At 41.1% G+C, this 20912-nt stretch overlaps 1 protein-coding gene across 2 annotated transcripts in view; it reads right to left on the reverse strand.

Annotated features, from left to right (window-relative positions):
• Positions 1 to 435: 435 nt before the first annotated feature.
• The window catches only part of LOC311256157 (cilia- and flagella-associated protein 337-like), a 34748-nt gene continuing 14271 nt past the window's right edge, over positions 436 to 20912 (reverse strand). For both annotated transcript variants that reach the window (XM_084351000.1, XM_084350999.1), the window contains 8 exons: positions 19181 to 19345; positions 16825 to 16940; positions 12710 to 12840; positions 7051 to 7137; positions 6816 to 6914; positions 4305 to 4495; positions 2064 to 2261; positions 436 to 1117 (listed from right to left, as the gene is read on the reverse strand). In XM_084351000.1, the coding sequence (XP_084207126.1) occupies positions 938 to 1117; positions 2064 to 2261; positions 4305 to 4495; positions 6816 to 6914; positions 7051 to 7137; positions 12710 to 12840; positions 16825 to 16940; positions 19181 to 19345 (1167 nt within the window). In that variant the 3' untranslated portion in view covers positions 436 to 937. The remainder of the gene's footprint in view (positions 1118 to 2063; positions 2262 to 4304; positions 4496 to 6815; positions 6915 to 7050; positions 7138 to 12709; positions 12841 to 16824; positions 16941 to 19180; positions 19346 to 20912) is intronic.

Below are 20912 nucleotides of genomic sequence, written 5' to 3' on the forward strand. Positions count from 1 at the left end.
GGTTGGTCAAATGTGGGAAAAGTATGTACAAAGCCTGTGAAGCATGAGTAGCTCAGGTGGTGCCTTCACATCCCGTTGAGATGATAAATATGTCACATGACAGTAACGTTCTTGTGGAAAAAGACTAAGTGCTCTGTGCTAAACGTGAGTACACATAACCAAAAAGTCAATGAAGCAAGGGACAGAAACTGCAAGAGTGCATGAAGACAAATGGACCACAAAATGATCAGCCAGGCTGAGGCTGGGTGCCATTTTGTGTCTTGGTTGGTTGTCAAATACTCATTAACCCTGTCTCTCCTGGAAGCTTCTGTCCAGTTGACTGCCTACGTTTGCATGACTGTAAACACAATTACAAGATTAATGCAGTCAAAGAGATGCGGTCCACTCAAAGTAATGTTTAAGTCTTAGTTTAATGATGATAAAATCGAAAACTGGAAAACCAGAGAATCAAAACCTCTCATGTGTGTTGTCAAATCTCTGCACCAGCCCCGAAGCTACTACATATCAATGAATAGGAGACTGACTTTGAGAACTCCAGCGAAGACTATCAACTTTTACCAACTTTCATGTTACATCAGTGCAATCACTTTCAAACCATGAGGCACACTCTAATTCCCCGAAAAATCATGTTGAATGTGATCTCTTTCTGTTCTCCGAGCATCAGAGTAAGAATCTGGGAGCATCACAAATGCTATTTCATTCTGTGCAGCTGTGAAAGACGGTCCCTGTTACACACCACACTGTCCCGAGGCAGAGAAATGAAAAATGTGAAAAAGCTCCAATTTAGTGCCGTTTTTTCTGAGTTTTTGTGACTTCATGGCAGACAATGGCCTAGTTCTCTTCGTGCTGTTGAAATATATATATATATATATATAAAACTTAGAGTAAATAATTTCAATCTAACTTGCCAAATCCTTGCAAGAAAAGTTTAAATATTTCAGTTCAGTTCTCCCTCTCCAACCTCTGCAGAGGTGCCAGATCCTCGGGACCTCTCACTGGCAGCTGGAGGTGATTTCTTCCTTCCTTCTCTGCGGTCTTCTTGCCCTCTGTGTTCTCCCCGGTCCCGCTCCGGTTCCTGCTGTGGGTGCCGAGGTCTCTCCAAGCACCACTGCTCCTCCTACAGCAGCAAAGACCGAAAAAAAAAAAAAAGCAAGAATGTGGGGGAGCAGCGTGAGTTTTGTTGGGGTTTTTTTTAGGCAACCTTGTGGCCACAAGCCTGCTCCTTTGAATCAGTAAATTTGCTGAGTTCGTGTGGATTTGGGGACTTAGAACACACAGCCCGGTCTGCCTGAGGAACTCTTATCAAACTGTGGTGGGAAACTCTTTAATGTGAGCCACTGTCTCTGTATTTTCTCCTCGCACAAAAGCAATATTCTTGACTGACAGTGCACCCTTTGACGAGCTGATATGTTGGATGTGGATATAGTCTTTTATTTGCATCTGATAAAGAATACACACACAAATCATGAATCCAGTCTAATGAAGTAGTTTCTCTTGAAACATTCAAAATAAAACACACTTTTCTTTGTCTACCAGCTATGTGCATTTACACTGTAGCATGTAAACATTTAGTTGTATTTTATACAGTATATTATGTAGGTGTTTGATTTTATTCAAGCATGCACTTCTTTGTATTTGTGCATCTGTGTGTGTGTGTGTGTCTGTGTGTGTGTGTGTGTGTGTGTGTGGGCCTGAGGCGAACTGAAATGAAGCAACACTCAGCAGACACCGCCCCAGGCTAACTTAATATGGGCCTCCTTTGACACAAACACACACACACTCATGACTAACTGTGGCTTGATGCTGTGTTTCACATCCATTTCATCAACTGGATACTACCACCCACCAGCACCCTGCAGAGAGGGAGGTTAGGCATTATCAGAGGCAGCCCGCACAGCTGTACGTTTGAACTGCGAGGATCTGAGGCCGTTAACCTTGACAGTGTGGTGCCGAACAATATCTCCGCCATCCAAAACAATTTGGTTCAAACATGCAGGTTATGTTATGCAATTCGAGCTACCGCAGTGTACTTGAATGACCTGTAAAAGTGTGTGTTTGTGTACCTGTCCGAACAGACCAACGGTATCTCCGGGTAGGTAGCTAAGAGCCACACTGCAGTCTGACGATGCCGAGAGGAGGAGGAGGCTATCATCTTGGAAAAACATCTCCAGGTGAGTCACACGATCGGAGTGCGGGCGGAAACAACGCAGTAGTTTTGGAGGCTCTTTGGTTATTCCGTCATCTGGTTGAAGACAATAATCCTGAAGGACAGAGGAGCAAAGGATTACGTCATCTATGATTTGGCTGGAATATTATTACAAAAAGCAGAAAAACAGGCATTTCATATGTTACTGTAAGAGCTTTATCTACTCTCACAGCACATAGCTCTTTACAAAAGCAAATTAACCACTCAGACTTCTTTATAATTTATAAAATGATGGGTCCTTGAATTCGCAAAGAGGTTAATAAAAGCCTTTTCTAATATCTCAGCTGAAAAGTCACCAACAGATTTTATTAGCTCCAGCTAACAGACTGTCCTGTGTTTATTGTGGTTATCTATTCAAGGTAGTGTCCCAAAATCGGAAGTGACCTTTTAAAGTTTTGCTTAAAAGAAGAGAATTCAAATGAGAATGTTTCCATCAGCTGGTTGGGAGCTGAATAAACTAGGCTTGTTTTGTCAGAGCGTGGCAGTAGCCTACAGGGTACGTTGTTCTTCGTTGTAATAAACCGAGTAAAAGTAAATGTCGAGAGCTGGAAACAAAACAAGTTGTTGGCCAACCACCAACAGATCTAAAAGCGAAAGAAGAAACAATCTATGTCCATCTATGAGGGAATACTGGAATTAATCAGGGAATATCTATATAATGTTATGGGAATATTTACAGAGGACAGAGATCCTTCATCTCTCAGAGCAGAGAAAGCTGATCAGTCATGGGAGTTAAATGTTTGCTACGTCGGAACTTTTTGCGATATTTAGGACATTTTTATGCTGTTACTCTCAAAGTTCTCTGATGCAATACTTCAAAATCTGCATAAAAATATGTTAATGGAGACACGTCATTTATGTTATCCATTTCATTATTTGCTGTTGTGTTTTTTGGCTTAAGAACGCTCAGATGGCAAGTAAATATGAGCTTTGGCCCTATCCATTTTGCCGCAAGATATATAATCAAAAACATACGGTACAGTTGTTGTAATTGTTGTCATCAAAGACTTTCTCTGGCATGTTGTGTAATGTGTTAAACAACCACCATGAGGTTGGGACCTTGTAGTGAACTGTGAAGTTGTGCTTCTGAAAGCACAGCACTGTATACTGTGCAATCACGTTAGTCATCCAGATGATTTCCAAAGCGTGCTCCGAAGTTGCCGAAGGACAGGATTTCTACCAGAGCACTGAGCTTGTCCAACTCTTCTTCAACTCGGCTACATATATACATAAATCACCATTAATTAAACTGCGATTCAAATGAGACGCACCCATTTGAATTCATCCCCTCTTATAAACTGTGACAGAGAGTTGAGCTGTGAATATTGTGGCAATAATACCCGAGAGGGAGTTCTTTTTACCGTGATTATGGGCATGACAGTGATGCAGCCATGCCCTATACCGATGGCGCGATCTAAGTCTTCATATTCAGAGTCACAAAGTCAAAAGGCCTCTTTGAGGTGTCAGGAACTCTTCAGCTACGTAACGTGTGTTATGTGTGTAACGTGTTCATACATGAAACTGAATCTCTAAGAGGCTAACTTGGCTGAAATCACTGACAATGTAAGTCTTTAATGCTTTTATCCTCTTCTAGTGCTGATTTGCCAAAAAATGTCACAGTAAATCAGTGTTTTTCCACACATTTCAAAGAGGATACACAATGCAAATAATACTCCTTTTATTCATTTAAACTCCCTGTATAATTTAAGATAAAATGCCAACAAGGACGGGGACATTGCTTTTTCTGCCAATATATCAGTGGAGATTTTCTAAATGATTGACTGGTCTGGTTGTACTCTAGCAAGCTGCCGGGGCTTCAAAATGACGGACAGTGCTGTCATTTTCAGAGTGAACAACATGCCTGATCTAATGGAAATATCGAGGTTCACTCTCTCATCACTGTCTACTACAGCCTGTCTCTTGATCTCTGTCCCTCCCTCCGGCTCTTTGTTCACCACCCTCCATCACTCTCTCTGCATTTGTCACTCAGTCTCTTGTTCTCAAATGTCATGGAGAGATGTAGTTTCAGTGTGCATTCATGTGGTCCGCTGCAGCTGATGTACAATCTATAGTGCGTGTGTGCGCGACAAAAACCTACCTGTATGTCCCACGTCTTGAGTGTTCCCTCTCTGTCGGCTGTGACTAGATATTTTCCACAGGGGCTCACAGTCATAACAATAGAGCCCAGGTCTCTGTGGTGAGCTGTGAACTGTCCCACCAGGCGGCTGCGGTTGGTGCTCCAGAGTCTGACCACACCTGAACCTCCACAGGACACCAAATCTGCACCACCTGGTGGAAAACAGAACATTCATCTCTGCATGACTTTTGCAGGAGCATTTGATAAGTTGAAAAAAAAACAAAAGGAAATATGGAGCATCAATAGTGCAAACATGAAAAGAGCAGAATGTCAATGAGATGAATGGACAGGGGTCAGACCCTGCATGTAAATCTTGGGATTAAGGGGAAAAAAGACTCGTCAAGACGCTTTCAAGCCTTTTCACACCAAGCACGTATCTTCGTCTGAAAAATTTATAAAAACTGATTTTATGGGTTCTAATTAACGTATGCACACTGTTTCAGAACGTCCAGTGTGAAACCAAATGTCAGTGGTTGGTTATTTTAACCTACCAACATAGTGAAGTAACGTCACGTACATAGTGTACCTAGGTTACGTATGTATGTTTCTAATGGACGTCACAGAAGCAACGTGGTGAAAGTATTTTTCTAAAAACAGTCCTCCGATTCATTTTGAGAATGCATGCATGCATTTACGTATGCTGCTGCTGTTTTCTTATAAGGTTGTCGTGACAATAAAAAAACACATGAACAAACATTCAGGAGGTCGGCCAAATTGCATCAAGTTGTTATGTTGCACGGTGCCTCAAACAACATTGTGCTCCCAGGAGACTACAAGCAAGCAAACTTGATGGAGAAAGCTCTTCTGGAAGAATTGCTGCTTTCACGCAGGGAGCCTAAAAAAAGACGCCACCCAGGCAAAGTTCACAGACCAAACGATGATACGCTGCCCATTGTGTTGTCCACACTGCTGCACAACCCTGGTCTAATCACTGTAACGCCTGATTTGGTCTGAATACAGCCTGAGGCACCACCTCAACCTCGTGTTGAACCACAGAAAATCTCTAAAAGCTCAACGATCGGAACAATCACTGATGATGTATCGCTGTTCTTATTTTAGACAGCATGGCAGGGAAGCTGAGGTTAGAAACAGATACAGTATCAATAGAGGAAGCAGGTCTGACCACCCACAAGACCATCTGGGGGCCAATCTCCAGCCAGAGGCTAGGAGAGATAGTGCATTTGCAAAAGTAGACAGTGCCTTTGCCAAAATTCTGTCAAACTCTCCAGCAACAAAGCCTTTTCTCGAGGAGAGCGGCTGCTCAGACGGTGAGTAAAAAAGTGGAAGTTTTTGGTTTCCTCATCACAGCTGACTGGATGTTAGCCAAAGTTATGGTTGGAAACTGAGTTGGATCTGGGACACTACAGTAGAAGCTCACAGACACGGTGTGTTATTGACAACCTGCGAGGGCTCAGTCTCAACAACACACACGAATACACTGTCTGAGCAGCAGGCATAAAGGCCAGGGTCCAAAGGCTGATCGTGTCTTTTTACCAAGCAGCTAGACAGCCATAACTAGGAGAAGCAGCAGATGCTGTAGGAGTTACACTGAGAATAAATCAAACTGGAGTAGAAACCCAAGCAGCCACATGTATAGTTAAAAAAGAGGAAGAAGGAAAAGTAAACTTCAGAGCTGGAGTTGCTGCACATGAAAAGTTGTTCAAAAATTGGAAAAACTTGAAGCAAACTCTGCACATCAAACAATCATTGATGTGTAGCTACTGTATAGTAACTCCTTCCTGTCTTAAAGCAAGTGTGCGTCTGTGTACGTGCAACTGTGTATTTCAACAACAAAAACAACGCCGCAGTGTATTTGACATTTAAAAAAAGGCTTTTGATTGTGGAACTCTTTCAACTCGCTCAAGTAACTTCACTGTGTTTGCAACAACTATAACTCCTCAAATTGCAGGCGATCACATCACTCAAACTATATACATACACACAGCCAGGATATCTTTTTTAGAAAGGCTTAAAATTAAAAGGCAAAATCACCTGCTGGTTTAAGAGTTGGGAAGGCTTTATGTTTTTAAAGGGGCACTGTGTAGTTTTGGAGAAGAAATTCAAACTCAGAATTTTAGTATTCCCTATATTAATGAGGTGATTATACAAACTGAGATAGATTTATTGTTTCCATAACTGAATAAACAAGCTGTTCTCAGAGGTACATAAGGTCCCCAGAACACTGTTTGGAGCTAGAAAGGTGGCAGGGTCCGCCAAATATAAACAAAGTAAAAACGGTATGATATTGTGTTGTGCTTTAAGGTCAGTTTGTTTCTTCAGTCATGAATTTGGGCAAGATGACGTCTTTATTTGAGCAACAGAGTGACTCAGGTCAAAATACAGACTTTGTTTGGGTAGAAAAGAATTTGTAATCATGCTGTCCAACATTGTCGACATATCTTACAGAATCTATTTTAACAAAGAGACTTTTCAGACCACGCTGTGATGTTTCATTTCATTTAGTCATTTTACCTGACGTGCACCCCGGTATGAAGAACAATCTAGTGATGGCAATGGAGTTATCGGAGTCTTCTTTGCCATTCACAACAAAGTGAGAACAGGGGAGATGACCTAGAAAATCGGAGTTCAGCAAAGCATTGAGATACAAAGAACAAAAAATTACAGGCAGAGCGCAAGAAACATTTACTTCACAATTGCAAAATAAAGCGTTGAATTTATTTGTGTGTGAAAGTGAGCTGCTTCTTGCCTTCTCTGTGCTCAGAATGTGGCCGCAGTTTCCTCAAAGCTTTTTCTGTGCTGTTGTTCCACACGATAATCTCTCCATCGTAGCTTCCTGCACGTGTCAGAAGTGAGTAAGACCTTCATATAAAATCCAGCACACTGCATGTTGCTTTTTGGCATTTCTGTATGAACAAAATCACAGCAAAACTTGAGGCCTGTCCTGTAATCAAGTCAGATAATGTCACATTTTTAAAATAAATTTGACTATCTACACAAACTTCCTCCCCAACACAGACACTTTTACTTTCCTCGTGCTGCTGAATCATGCAAGCCAGCCACTAAAACCACTTTCAAGGAGATAAAGCTCAACATCTGTCCCCAGCTACCATCTGTTCCCCCACTCAAACCTGAACACTCACCTCAAGAGAGAGTGCTTTTCAAATAATCTACATTATATATATAAGAAAGCGTGTGTGTGTGCATGTGTGTGCATGTGTGTGTGTGTGTATGTGTTTATCACATAAAGCAGAAATCTCATCAGGTGGCTCGACAGTTGAACAGCGGGAGTTAATGAGATATGTGAGGAGTGTGTTAGCTATGGGAGGTGTGTATGTGTGAGCAATAGGAGGTATAAAGTTTATGAGAGTGTGGGTCGCCTGCATTATTCATGCAGCCCAGGGCCAGCTTCTGTATTTCAAGTGACTTTTATCATGCTGTCTTTGTGTGTGTGTGTGTGTGTGTGTGTGTGTGTGTGTGTGTGTGTGTGTGTGTGTGTGTGTGTGTGTGCGTGTGTGTGCGTGTGTGTGTGTGTGTGGCAGAGAGGGATATGGAGGAGGGATAAGGTGAGGAAGTGTAGAAGATTACCTGCATGATCTACACAATGTTGAGCTTCAGAATGGACTAACATCACCGCCATTAACTTTTAAAAGTGCTTTAATAAACTACACAGCACAAAGGCCTGTAAGTACAGGGTTACATGTTCATTAATGGAAGGAGAATTTGATGAAAGTGTGTACATGATCACACTAACAACTGTCATACCTGTTTTATTAAAATATTATTCCACCAACTTAGCATTGCACTTTTTATAACATAAAAATCAATGCAGCAGAACCAAAGACATCTTCTTTTTTATCCCATACATTCTTCTCTCTTGTCAAAACCTGGTGCCTACATTTCCAAAATTGTGTGGGAGCAATTATGAACCGCAAACAATTAGGTCAGAGGTTGATGCTAGTAGTGGCTAATATAGTTTTGAGCGACTAGCCTCAAGCAGAGATTAGAAGTGGTCTTGGCAAGGTCCGAGTATAAACCCACCATGACATCACCCACTGGTTTGCGGACTAAGATTTTATTTTCTCAGGTTTGGCATTACGGCCGTCGCCATCTTGATTTCATGGATCAAGAATGATCATGAGTGGATGAGAGGGCGGAGCTGCAGAGGATATCTTAATTGGAAATCAACATCATGCTGTATTGAAGAAGACTTGAGACTACAGACTGAGACCATAAACTCATTAGAAAACTGTTTACTGAGGTAATAAATGAAGTGAGAAGTAGGGTCATTTTCTCATACGCTTACATACAATTGGACGTCTTTTTGAATCTAGTAGAGTTGCCCTCTACTGGTCATTAGAAAGAATGCAGTTTGATGTAAACTGTGTTTTTCAGGGCCCAAAATTCCAGCCATATTTTATTCAGTCAGTGGTCACACGTCATTTTTTAGCCTCAAATGATTTCATTGACTTAAATGAGATCACCTGACATTTATCAGACTTGACAGCTTCCTCCACTATTTCCACATCTGCCGTTATACTCTCTATCAGACCTGTAAACATACTTTGGTGTGTGAAATTACTGGAGTTCCCCTTTAACTCACTAACTTGTCAACAACAAAATTTTAAATATACAGTATGTATAAATCAGAGCGTACTCCCTTTGAAAAAGATGTCACCGCTGTCACTCAGTATTCTGATTTCTACGCCCGCATTTCCATTTCTAAAACATTTTGGCCGTCCATCAAAGTTCAGATGAGTTGGTGCTTGGTGGCTTGGAAGGTGTTCAGCCATGGAGGATTAAGGGATCCGAGGAAAGAAGGAAGAGTGAAAAGGGGTAAGTTGTGACTGAAGGAGGTACACAGGACCCCTGTTTACATGTGCCGTTTCTGGATGTGTGTGTGTTTGACAGTGTCTGTGCGCGAGAAGCCAAGCGGAACTTAGCGAAGACTCTGAATATGAATGAGGAGGCTTCAGTCCCACATGAGCCAAATGTTCCTGCTGCAACTTGATTCAACTTGAGACCCAAACAAACAGATGCATGTACAAAAACACACACACACAAACACACACACAGTGCTGAGAATGTGTGCGTCCAACAGAACTTTAAATTGACTTTTGTCACTGGTGGCCATGATGCCACCACTGCTGGCACTTGGCAGCGTTCGCACATAAATTGGCAACACGCGTGCTTTGATGTCAAACTGCATCAGTCACTGCAACCCTGAAGAAATGTGCTGGCAACTGAAATTCGTGCGTCATCGCTCTGAGACGCCGTCTTTGTGCTCGGTGGATTTGAGGAAGAATTAGCGAAAATAGTTAATTTGGAAAATAACAGTGATGGTTCACATCCACCTTTTGCCAAGATAGTTGTGGCAATGTAGGAAATCGAGACTTGAATGTGATTCATTCTTTTTCTCACAGTCGGCCAAAGGCCCGGGGAAAAGACAGTGACACACGGGCTATTAAAGCGTAGGAGGAATCTATGAATGAATTACATCATTTTGTGATTTTTCTTGGCTGGGACATATGTTGATCTGGATATATCAGGACCTCTGATGACAGAAAAACACCCCAAAACCTGAAAAGTCACCGGTTTGATACTCATTAAGTCTTTAATCTTTCGTCTTTCTTCAGGAAGCCATCGACTCTATGCCAAAGACATTATCAGACAGAGTGCTGCACCAGCTTATGATATAAAATGCCATTTATGAGGTGAATCATTTGCATTCATCAGACAAGCTGTCATGAGGCATCAATATAGTGAGCCGATTGGCTGAGTGACAGACAGAAATGAAGAAAAAGATAAAAGGGGGATTTCCTGCAAAAACTCAGCTGGAGAAATGCAAAATATTCAATCATGGATTTTGTTTTGTCAAATTCTTCTCATCAACGTTTGCAGTGATTTGGCTTGAGACCCAAAATGCAACCAAACTGTCACAATTCCGAGACCAAAACGCAAATATACACTTTAAATACACCAAAATACATACTTTTAATCTCTTTCTAGCATAGCCACACATTCAATCCTGCAGCCACACACACACTTGCACACACATGCTTGACAGACAGAAAGTACTGTCTCATTTCCTCTCACTCCTACTGAGAGAGCTCTAATAAACATAATTTAAATTGGCCATTTGGATTAAATTGGAGTTGGAGGGTGCAGCGTGGGGCTGTGTGTGTGTGTAGGTGGGTGAGTGGGTGGGGGAAGAAATGCAGCACACTAACCAGGGAGGTGAGGTGAAAAAAATAAACAGAAGTGAACAGGGAGCATCAGTTAGAGACTAGGTAAAAAAAAAAGAGGGAGGAAGCAGGCGGAGAGAGGAGCCGAAACACACCGACAAAGAAATTTGGGAGTGAACTTTGAAGAAGTTTCCAAGTTCACAGAGTAGTTTCTGAATTGTGCTTTTGTTCCAGCTCCAGCTACTCATTTCCTTCCAAACCATTTCTCCCTCCAGGCGTCGAGAGCAGCCACTCTTATCTACCTTTCCACCTTCATCCCTTCACTTTATCGCACTCTATACTTACCTCTGGGGCTGATGCGTCTCAGAAGGCCAGAGAAAAGGTCTGCAGTTTGTGCCCGCGCTCCACTCGCTCAGACTGGTAAACTGAAACTGAACTTTCGATACGAGAACCACAGTGATACAACTTCACGAACTGAAGAGCATACTGGGGGAAAATTGGATGCAGGGGTCTTGTAGTTTGATGGTTATAGAAGTGGACCAGTGACTGGAGGACTGCCAGTTCAATCCCTCAGGCAGAAAAATCTAAGAATGTGTTAAAGGCACAATGCTGGTGTTTCAAAGCGCGCTGTGTTCGCATTTTAAGACCTTAACAGACCAGGTCGTTCTGATTATTTTGTCAGGATTTTCTTTATTTATCCATGTCCTTTGTTTCTTTGATTAAAGATGGCTGTCAGTCTTGAGCTGCTTGATGTAACAGCTTGGCAAATGGGATCAAGTGCCACAGGGGTGAATTCTTGGGTCCACAACATCATAAAAAACTATAAAATCACAAGCAGAAAACTTTGGAGAAGACTTCCAAAGATTGTATGAACTCATAAAAAAAACCTAGAGTGATTGAAAGAATGATAAAGAGAAAAAAAAGGTGTCTGTTCTTTTATTAGCCAGAGGCACCCAGTGTTTTTGCATTGTAATAAGAGCTTCTAGACTGAGTCCATTTCATGGCACTGAATCCGTGCTCTGATCAGCTGCGTGATCATGTTGATGGTTATTCTGGATAATTTGCCGCAATGTGTAATTTTTTTTTGCTTGTTTTGTGCAACAACACTGCTATTAAAGGAGCAGTGTTGAGATAAATACAGACACAATAACAGACACCCCTGCTGGTCCAACCTACGACTTGTGCAAGCAGACGAAAAAAACTAAATAACAAGACAAAAACAGAGGAGGGAATTTGTCTGTCTGAGTAATTGTCCCTCCAAGCTCTCTGTGGGTGGTGCTTAGTTATGGTTACAATACCTCACACACACACACATATATATACAGACGCACTGTAAGAGAGAGCGAGAAAATACCAATAAACACCAGGAACATGTCAAATTGGAAAAAGATCTAAATCTCTCTTATTAGATGAATGCAAACACTGAGCAGGGTACAGCATGTGCTGTTTTTTTAAATCATATATACTGCTTGACCTTTCCAGTTCACCTGCCTTTAATACAGCTCTAATTAAGATTTAATTAGGTTGGAATCTGCCAATTAATAGGCTCTAACATGTAAAGGTTTCGGCCTGTGGCGGAGGCAAATGTCAGCTCAGAATAGAGCGGGGAAAAGAGCCAGAAAGCATTTAAACAACTGTATGTGTTCACCAGATCTGATTCTAATTGGATTGTTTTCAATTTACTCATACATGGTTTTTTTTCCCCCTGTACCTACAATATGAATAATGTTTGACATTTAACCAAAACTGCTAAATTGCAGGGTGTTGCACAAAGCTTTTGAGTTGTAGTACTTTTGATTGTGAATATCTTAAGTGTCTTTCTGCCTAGACATGTGCACCGACACACATAAAAACACGGAGCTATTTCCAGCAGCGGGAGGCATGTGGAGCATGAATCCTTTGATAACAACACCACTTACTTTAATCAGCAGATAACTGCTCCCAGTTACATTTTTTTTTCCTTTTTATTTCTAAGATTCATCTTCGTTTCATAGCCAGCGGAATCTCTTTCCTCTGCATGAGCCCTCTTTCTTAATTTAAGTCATGAGTGTGTAATCTAAGGAAAGAGAGCACTGAAATACGGGAGCACACATGGACACGCACCCTCACGACACAAATCAAAGGTGATGTAGCACTCGCAGTAAGTCAATTACCTAGTAATGTGTGTGGGTGAAAGTTGTCATCGGATGCACACACAAACACACACAGACAACACACACACACCTGTGACCAGAGTCTGTGGAGGCTGGAAGGCGGCACAGAGCACATCACTGCGATGCTGAGCACCTCCCTTCCACTCTGACGGTTCAACAAAAGGCTGCGAGAAGGAATGCAGTCGGAAAACTGTTAACATCCTGCAGAGACACAGAGAGGAGGAGGAGGTGAGAAGTGAGAAAGGTCAGTTACAAACTATAAAGACAAGCTGGATCATCAAAAAACACACAAACACACACACACTCCACTGAGTTCACAGAACATTTTGTAAATTAGGAAATGTTAATATTGTTTATTGTTTATTGTTTATTAAGAATCCCCATTAGCCGACGCACAAACACCAGGCTAGTCTTCCTGGGGTCCTTTTAAAAGTTCAATATAAAACAACAATTCACAGATCCAGTTACATAGCATACACAGATCTAGTTACAATAGAAAGAAAAAGAAAACAGAAGAAACAGAAGAAAAGAAAAAAACAGTTCCCAAAATGGTAACATTAAAGACTAGTAGCTCTCAAATCTGAAAAGTGACTTTACATGTTTCTTAAAAGCTGTTTTACTTGGAATAGTCCTAATATTTAAAGGAAGAGTGTTCCATAACGAAATGGCTCTATATACAACAGTGCTTTTCATAGAATTATTTCTTGGTGGTGGTAATGCAAGTAGACCTTGAGCTGAAGCTCTGGTACTGTAGTGATGAACATCAGTATTATAACCAATCTGATTAGAAAGGGCTGTAGGATACTCGCTGTGAATAATGTTTCGAATAAATAACAATAAACTGCAGGATAACCTATGAAAAACCTTCAGCCATCTAAGACAAGAATGCATTCGGTCAACACTAGATCTATAAGAACAATCAAGAGTAAGTCTAGCTGCCTTATTTTGAGCTGTTTGTAATTTTATAAGCTCAGACTTGGGTGCAAAAGCCCAATATGTGTTCATCTTATATGTTATTATTATCCCTGTTACTGGTAGATGCCGTAAGAACACCAGTAAAAGCAGCAGCAACAGTAGTAAACAGATGAGTGGAAGGTAACATGCACACCACCTGGTTTGTTGCTTTGGTGGTGCAGGTAATTAAATCCCCTACAAAATTAAATTCCAAAGAAAAAAAGACAACTCTGCACACACTTATCACCTCTGCATTTACTTATCAAAACAGGAAATGTTTATGATGCCATTGCATAGGTTATAAGTGTGTGCAGGAATATACTTTTTTCTTTAGCAGTGGTAGTAGTATTGATTGTAGTCTACATTATCGGGAGATGGAGATATACTGTAGACGAGAAGGCTGCCAAGCCACTGACCACAGTTTGAGGCTGCGTTTTAACATTTGTAAATGTGAAACCACTGGATATTTTTAAGGAGACCCCAGGACAATTTTCAGCTGTATTTGTGGCAACAAAGAATGGAAGAAATGTAAAGTTTCAACATTATCCGTGGTTTGCAGGAATGTACATTGCCAATATTTATTCATATAGTAATAGTAGTAGTATAATAGTAAGTAACAATTGCAGAAGCAGTGATAGAAGGAATGGCAGAAGTAGTTGTAATAGTTGAGTAAATAGTATGGTAGTAGCTGTAGGAGTGATAGAAATAGTAAGAGTAGTAGTAGCATTGACGGCAGGATCAGTGACAGTAGTAATAGCGAGGAGTACTAATAGTAGTTTAAGCAGTGATAGTAACAGTAATAATAGCACTGATTCTGCAGTAGCAGATGCAGTACTAATCTAAGTAGTAGTAACACCAGTAGTAGAAGAAATGAGAATAGCAGTATTAGTAGTATGATGTGCATATATTGAGATCTCACCTCACTACACATCATTTCAATTTCAGTCCAGACTGATTTTTTTTTTTTTTTTTCGACCCAAAAGCAACACTTTCTCTGTCTCTGTCTCTAAATGAGTCAGAGACAGAGTAGAAACTAGACTAGAGTAGTAGAAGAAGTAATAGTAACAGAGGTAATAGTGGTGGTGACAGTAGCAGCAATAGTATATTACCAGTGGTGAAGTAGCTATAACGTTTGCAGTAACAGTGATAGTAGAAAGCTATGCATTTTCTCACATTTTGGACCATTTTTTAATTACTGTGTTGTATTTGACTTCAACACATTTCATTTCATCATGCTTCACTTGGATAATGTTCAAGATGGTTCCAATATAAATTCTAGTTTTCCTGCAACGGATTCAGCCTTTGCTTTCCACCGCTATGCATCAACATAGTGCTTGTAATGAACAGGGAAGCTGTTCCTTTAGACTACAGTGCAACAGAGCACACTCATAATCTCAGAAGGGTTTTTTAGCACACCTGCAATGAGTTCTACTCCCGAAATCTTCTGTCATTACACCACATTTATTGCTTTTTATTGTTGTGCAGGCACTGTACATGAAATGAGAAAATGATGCACTATTGTTGCAGACTGAGGACTATGTCTCAGTGGGATGTGGATATTTCAGCCAGCATGAGACAGTATGAGCAGCAGAAGGACTTTGAATTAGATGCCATGCAACACAGCACTATATGGATTAAACTGTGGTCTAGGTGGATGTGAGGAAACAGGAAATGATATAAATGATGAAAGTCATAACGGCAGTATTTTCTTTTACTACTGCTGATCTGTCGTCTATGTTCTCTTTACCGCTGTGACACCCCAGAGAGCAAGACAGTGTGTGTGTGTGTGTGTGTGTGTGTGTGTGTGTGTGTGTGTGTGTGTGTGTGTGTGTGTGTGTGTGTGTGTGTGTGTGCGTGTGTGTGTGTGCGTGTGTGTGTGTGCGCGTGTGCGTGTGTGTGTGCGCGTGTGTGGAGACTGCGAGAGAAAGGGAGTCATATAACTTGATGATAGCACACCGCTGAGTTCAGCTCACTGGGTGTGAAATGATGATGATGAAGATGAAGAGCAGATGTGATGTGGGTATACAAAGACACACGCGTGTGTGCGCACACACACACACACACACACACACACACAAATATGAGGTAGTGATCCTCGTTAGAGTCCAGATGTCTGGTTGGCTCTGAGTCGTTGGCAGGCAGAGGGAGCAGGAGAGGACAGATAGAAACACACACTCTCACACACACACACACACACACACACACAGTATTTCTCACATACACACATACTCATTCTGACTTTTTGACAGGTGCAGTCTCTTTCACACACAATGTGCAAACACACACAGTCTATGGGGATGTTATCGCATCCAAACACTTGATGTTCACCTGAAGCCTCATTACAGAATCCGATCTTAGTTCTAGATGACATTTAGGGGTTTTAGCGCTACAGAAACATGTTTCCAAACTACATTTGGGAAAAAATCTTATCTGAGGAAAACAAATTTTGTTATTACACAACTTTCGTAACTGAAGAATTTCCGAGGGTTAGGGTTAGGAATCCTAAATTAGGATGGCATAGATCTCGTCCTAAAAATGTTTTAAAAATGCAAAAATGGCAGCCCCACTGTTGTTAGGGCTGTGGGCCTATGGGAAACAACATAAACGCTGAAATAATATGACTTACTTAATTACTTACTCAAATTGAAACTGTTGGAGAAGCTAACTCTGATGTTAGCCTGTTGGAGGATTATGGTTGATACTTCCAGTGCTAGCTGAACTAGCGTTATTATCAAAGTATCATTATAACGGATGTGCCAGCGGGACTTTCAGGGCTTTAAAGGCATTAGCTAAGTGGGCTAAGCAATAATAATAATAATACTATTATTTACCCAATAAAGTTGCTAACCTACATCTTCGTGATGAACGATACGCCGTACAAGTCATTCAAGAATGAGAATTATCGTCCTGTTACCATGGAAAAAGCTAGTTCTGGGTAAGTGACAGGATGCACCAGAAGTCACGCAAGGTATCATGGAGGCCAGGAATAAGGTGTGTTGAAGATTTCATAAGTTTAGATAGGATACAAAATATGATTATTGAAACTACAGACAGGACAAGCAGTTAGGACATCTTCCTGTGATGAGGCCCCTGGGTCCTCAATTTTATTTTGCGTACAATGTTTTATTTTTCAGTATTGCACAGTTTGTAAATGAGTGAAAGAGAAGCTGCACAATATAATATTGCAAGTAAAATATAGTAAATATACTTAAATACACATATCTACAGTACCTTTCCCAGCCCATTACCAGTATACTCCTCTTCAGCAGCAGGACCTGTGAGATTTCAACAGCCCGACCCATGCCGGCATTCATTCTGTGGAGGCAGCGTCCATTGAAGTCCCACACCTGCAAAAGACAGCACAAAAATACTCAACAACACCAAAATGCTTCATTTCAAAACACACCCAGAAGCCAGTGGACCAATTCCTTCAGGATGTTTAGCAGAACATTAAGTCACTACACAAACTGCAAATGTCAACTTCTGTCAGCCTTCACATTTGTTTTTCTTGTCTGAACAATAAAGTCGTAACAGAAATAGTAACACAGTGTATTCACTCTGGATGTTTTGATATTATAATATTTTTTAGCCTCCCACGTGAGGATACAAATCCATCAAACATCACGGCTCAGGTAATATTTCACACTGTCTCTCCCATTTTGCATGACAACGCAGTTTGGATCTGTGTTGTGGCATTTACCAAAGGAACACTGATTGGCCCAATGGGAACGCTGTAATTAAAAGGTCAAAATTTCAAATTCTGAATGGCCCTAACTGCTGCACCGCAGGTTCAGTGTTGATGAAAATTGGAGAGATGATGCATCTTGTTACTAATTGGCCCAGGGGTGGCTTATTCCTGCCGAGGATGACTTGTGTAGTCGTTTCAAATGGCACGGTGAGTGCATGCACAGGATGCAACATGGCTGCAGTCTCACATGAGCTTGTGAGCTGATGTGGTTGATTATATTGATTATAATATGCATAATTATGATTATCATTTCATAATTTTTTCTGTTGGGAACAATTTCACTAAGCTTCGAATCATTATGCAGTGCTTGAATGTGGTGTGCAAATACAGCCACAGAGCACCACGTTTGAAATACCAAACACATTTTGAAAATAAAATCCTGTGCGAGACATGATTCTGCAGCCCAGTCACCAGGATAAAATGTTGGCAGTTATCATTTCTTCAAACCACTGATATCTTTTTTTCCTTTTAATTTGTCCACTTCATAACATTTCAATAAAATGTGTCATATTACAGTTACATTACATGTTTATGACCCGACTTTCATATCAGGAGTTGGAGAGGATGATGGTGGAATCACAGGCAAGAAGGCTGCCAAGCCAGTGACCACAGTTCAAGACTGTGTCTTAACATTTGTAAGTGTGAAACCACAAGACCTCAAGACAATTTCTAGCCACGCTTGTGGCATCAAATAACAGATATTTTGGTGGGAAGTTGGGAATTCTTCAGCCATGTTTCTGGCAACAAAACAGGTATTTTATTCCAAAACCTTATCTTTCCCTGATCCTAACTAAGTTTTTTTTGTGCCTAAAACTAACCAGATCATAAGCACAGCGTTGTCACAAGATACAATTTTAAACTGAACCTAAAGAAACGGAAAGTAGCAACATAAAGAAATGTAATGTTTCAACAAACTGTGTCTGTGGTTTGTACAAACGTACATTGGCAACATTAATTCTGCTGATTGGGTTGGATTACACTCAGAGAACACACACATAATAAGGGAGGGTACAAACGAAAAATGTGACCAACATCACACATGAGCAAACATTGCTTGCACAATGGGGCTCAGGAGATAGAGCGGGTTGTCCACTGATCACAGGGATGGCAGTTCGATTCCTGGCCGTCCTTTCCACACATTGAAGAGTCCTTGGGCAAGATACTGAACCCTAAACAGCTCCCAATGGTTAGCCAGCAATGTACATGATAGCCTGCTGCCATTGTTGTGTGTGCATGGGTGTACAAGAGGCAAAAGTGAATAAAAGTGCTGTATAAATGCAGTCCCATTACACAACACACTGAATCTTTCTGATGCCTTTAGAACTGTGCTTTGACAATATCAGTGGGTCGAGGTTAAATGGCAGAGGAATAACCCTGCTTGTTTCTGGCTGCACTCCTGTTTAATTTAGTCAGTTTCATGGATAAATAAAGTCAGTGAATTGCTCAGAGTTTTATAAGTAGTTAACCGTTTACAGAACAAGGTCACAAAGTACTTCACAAGGAAAAAACTCTTTCACAGACACTGGTAAGCATGGCAGAGACAGAGGTCAGCTTGAATGAATGAGTCTTCAGCTACTTAAACACAAATTCCTAAAAACGTCAGCTACTTCACTTTCCTCATATTCATTTGGTTTCATCAGACTCTCCTCCTTCCAGTTTTTTGCACCTCAGTCAGTGTAGTTTAGAGTTTGCATCTCTTTCAGGACTGACCTCCAGCTGTATGGATTACGGCTGAATGTGTGTGTGTGTGTGTGTGTGTGTGTGTGTGTGTGTGTGTGTGTGTGTGTGTGTGTGTGTGTGTGTGTGTGTGCGTGCGTGCGTGCGTGCATGTTCACCTACTTTAACCTCCCCATCAGTGCCTGCAGTAAACAGCCGGGTCTGCGTACCATCCAGGGCCATGGTGGTGATATCAGCGTTGCCATGGCAACGGTGAAACTGTTTGACCTTTTGGCCCGTGTCAGCAAGCCAGCAGATGACAGAGGAGGCAGAGTCGCTGCTGACTACCTGCAGAGAGACAGAGAGAACGAGAGACAGACAGGGAGGGAGGATATCAATCATCAAAAAGAGTTTGATCCTTTTTATGCTGTGAGGAAAGCAGCTTCCGCTGATGTATTCTTTAATGACTCTCACCATTCTCCACGCTTCGTTACACTTTATTTTAGGGCTAAGCCACCACGGAGGAAAATATGCAACTAATGCTGCTGTCAAGGGGGAATAAAAGCACGCCGGGGAAAATATAAAGAGTGGATGCACTTTTTAAAATGAGAGATGTTCATATCGGATGCATTAGCTGTTTTATTATTTGTGTGGTGTTCCTACATTGTGTCGGAAACTAGCAGCAGTGTAAATCTGTCATTGAGTGAAGCAAAAGGGAATAAAACATGCAATAAAATGTAATAATGAGGCCTAAGTTGGAAAAAAGAGAAGAAGGCAGTATTTCTTTGCAAAAACCTCTGCAGAATTTAACTATTTAATGTCTGAGTTATATCAAACTGTATCAAACCTAAGTGTTTTTAAAAACATACTAAATTTAGCTCCAACAGCAACATGACAGCGTTGCCAAATGTTTAATGAAGTCAGCATATTTCCGTTCATACGAACACAGCCATGAATTGAATGAATGAACAATCATGTAAAATGATCTTCATCAGCAGGTGGATGAGAACGTTAGACAGGAGAGTTTTTTTCCTTTCCTTCAGTGTTTTAGAAAGGTTTTTGTTCATGGAAAAAGGTCTTGAAAGTTAGAAAAGTCCACACTGAGCTCCTCTCTCTCACGGACAACACTGCTCCTGAAACGCTTCGTCAGTAGTCTCGCTTTTGATTACGTGACTTTGTGACATCACACTACTTCACCGTGTCATATATTTGCATAATTTATGCCTAGTTTGGAATAAAATAATCGATTCAGCATAGATGCTCTGTTGTTGTCAGCAGTGCTGGCTCAGGTGTGTGTGAGCTGACCAATCAGCGGAGACTGGGTTTTCGGGAAGGGGGACCTTATAGAGACAGGAGCCAAAACAGAGCGTTTCAGACAGAAGGGGAATACAGTGCTGCTGCACAGGACAGTATGAGAAAACTGATGTGTTTTTTAAATACTGATGCATGTAAACCTATTCTAGTAGTAACTCAAAATAAAATGATGAATCTGAAAATGAGCATATGTTTCCTTTAATTGAAGTGAAATTTAATTTAATGTAATTCAATGGCTGCATTCCTTTAAGTGTCCCAGTAAGCCATGTCAGCGAGTGAGCATGCACAATACTGGATACAGTGGATCAGGCTAAACGAAATGGAATAAAGCCATCATAAATGGAAGAAATTGCACCTGTGCTTTTCTTGCTTTGACAAGTCAAAATGCCTGCTGTGTTTATTGCACTTAGACATGTGACTCAAGTCATGTGGTCCAAGTCTCAAGCAAATCCCAAGTCAAGTCACAGGTTGTGTCAAGTCAAGTCCCAAGTCATGTGCACTCCAGCCTTACCTCCAGTGTCCAACCTTTATAAAGAGAAAAGACAGTTAAATTAAAATGCTTTTAATAAGTCTTCATTGGGGCATAAGTGCATATACTATA

This window comes from Pagrus pagrus (assembly GCF_965226575.1).
Source record: "Pagrus pagrus genome assembly, chromosome: 4".
NCBI lineage: Eukaryota > Metazoa > Chordata > Actinopteri > Spariformes > Sparidae > Pagrus > Pagrus pagrus.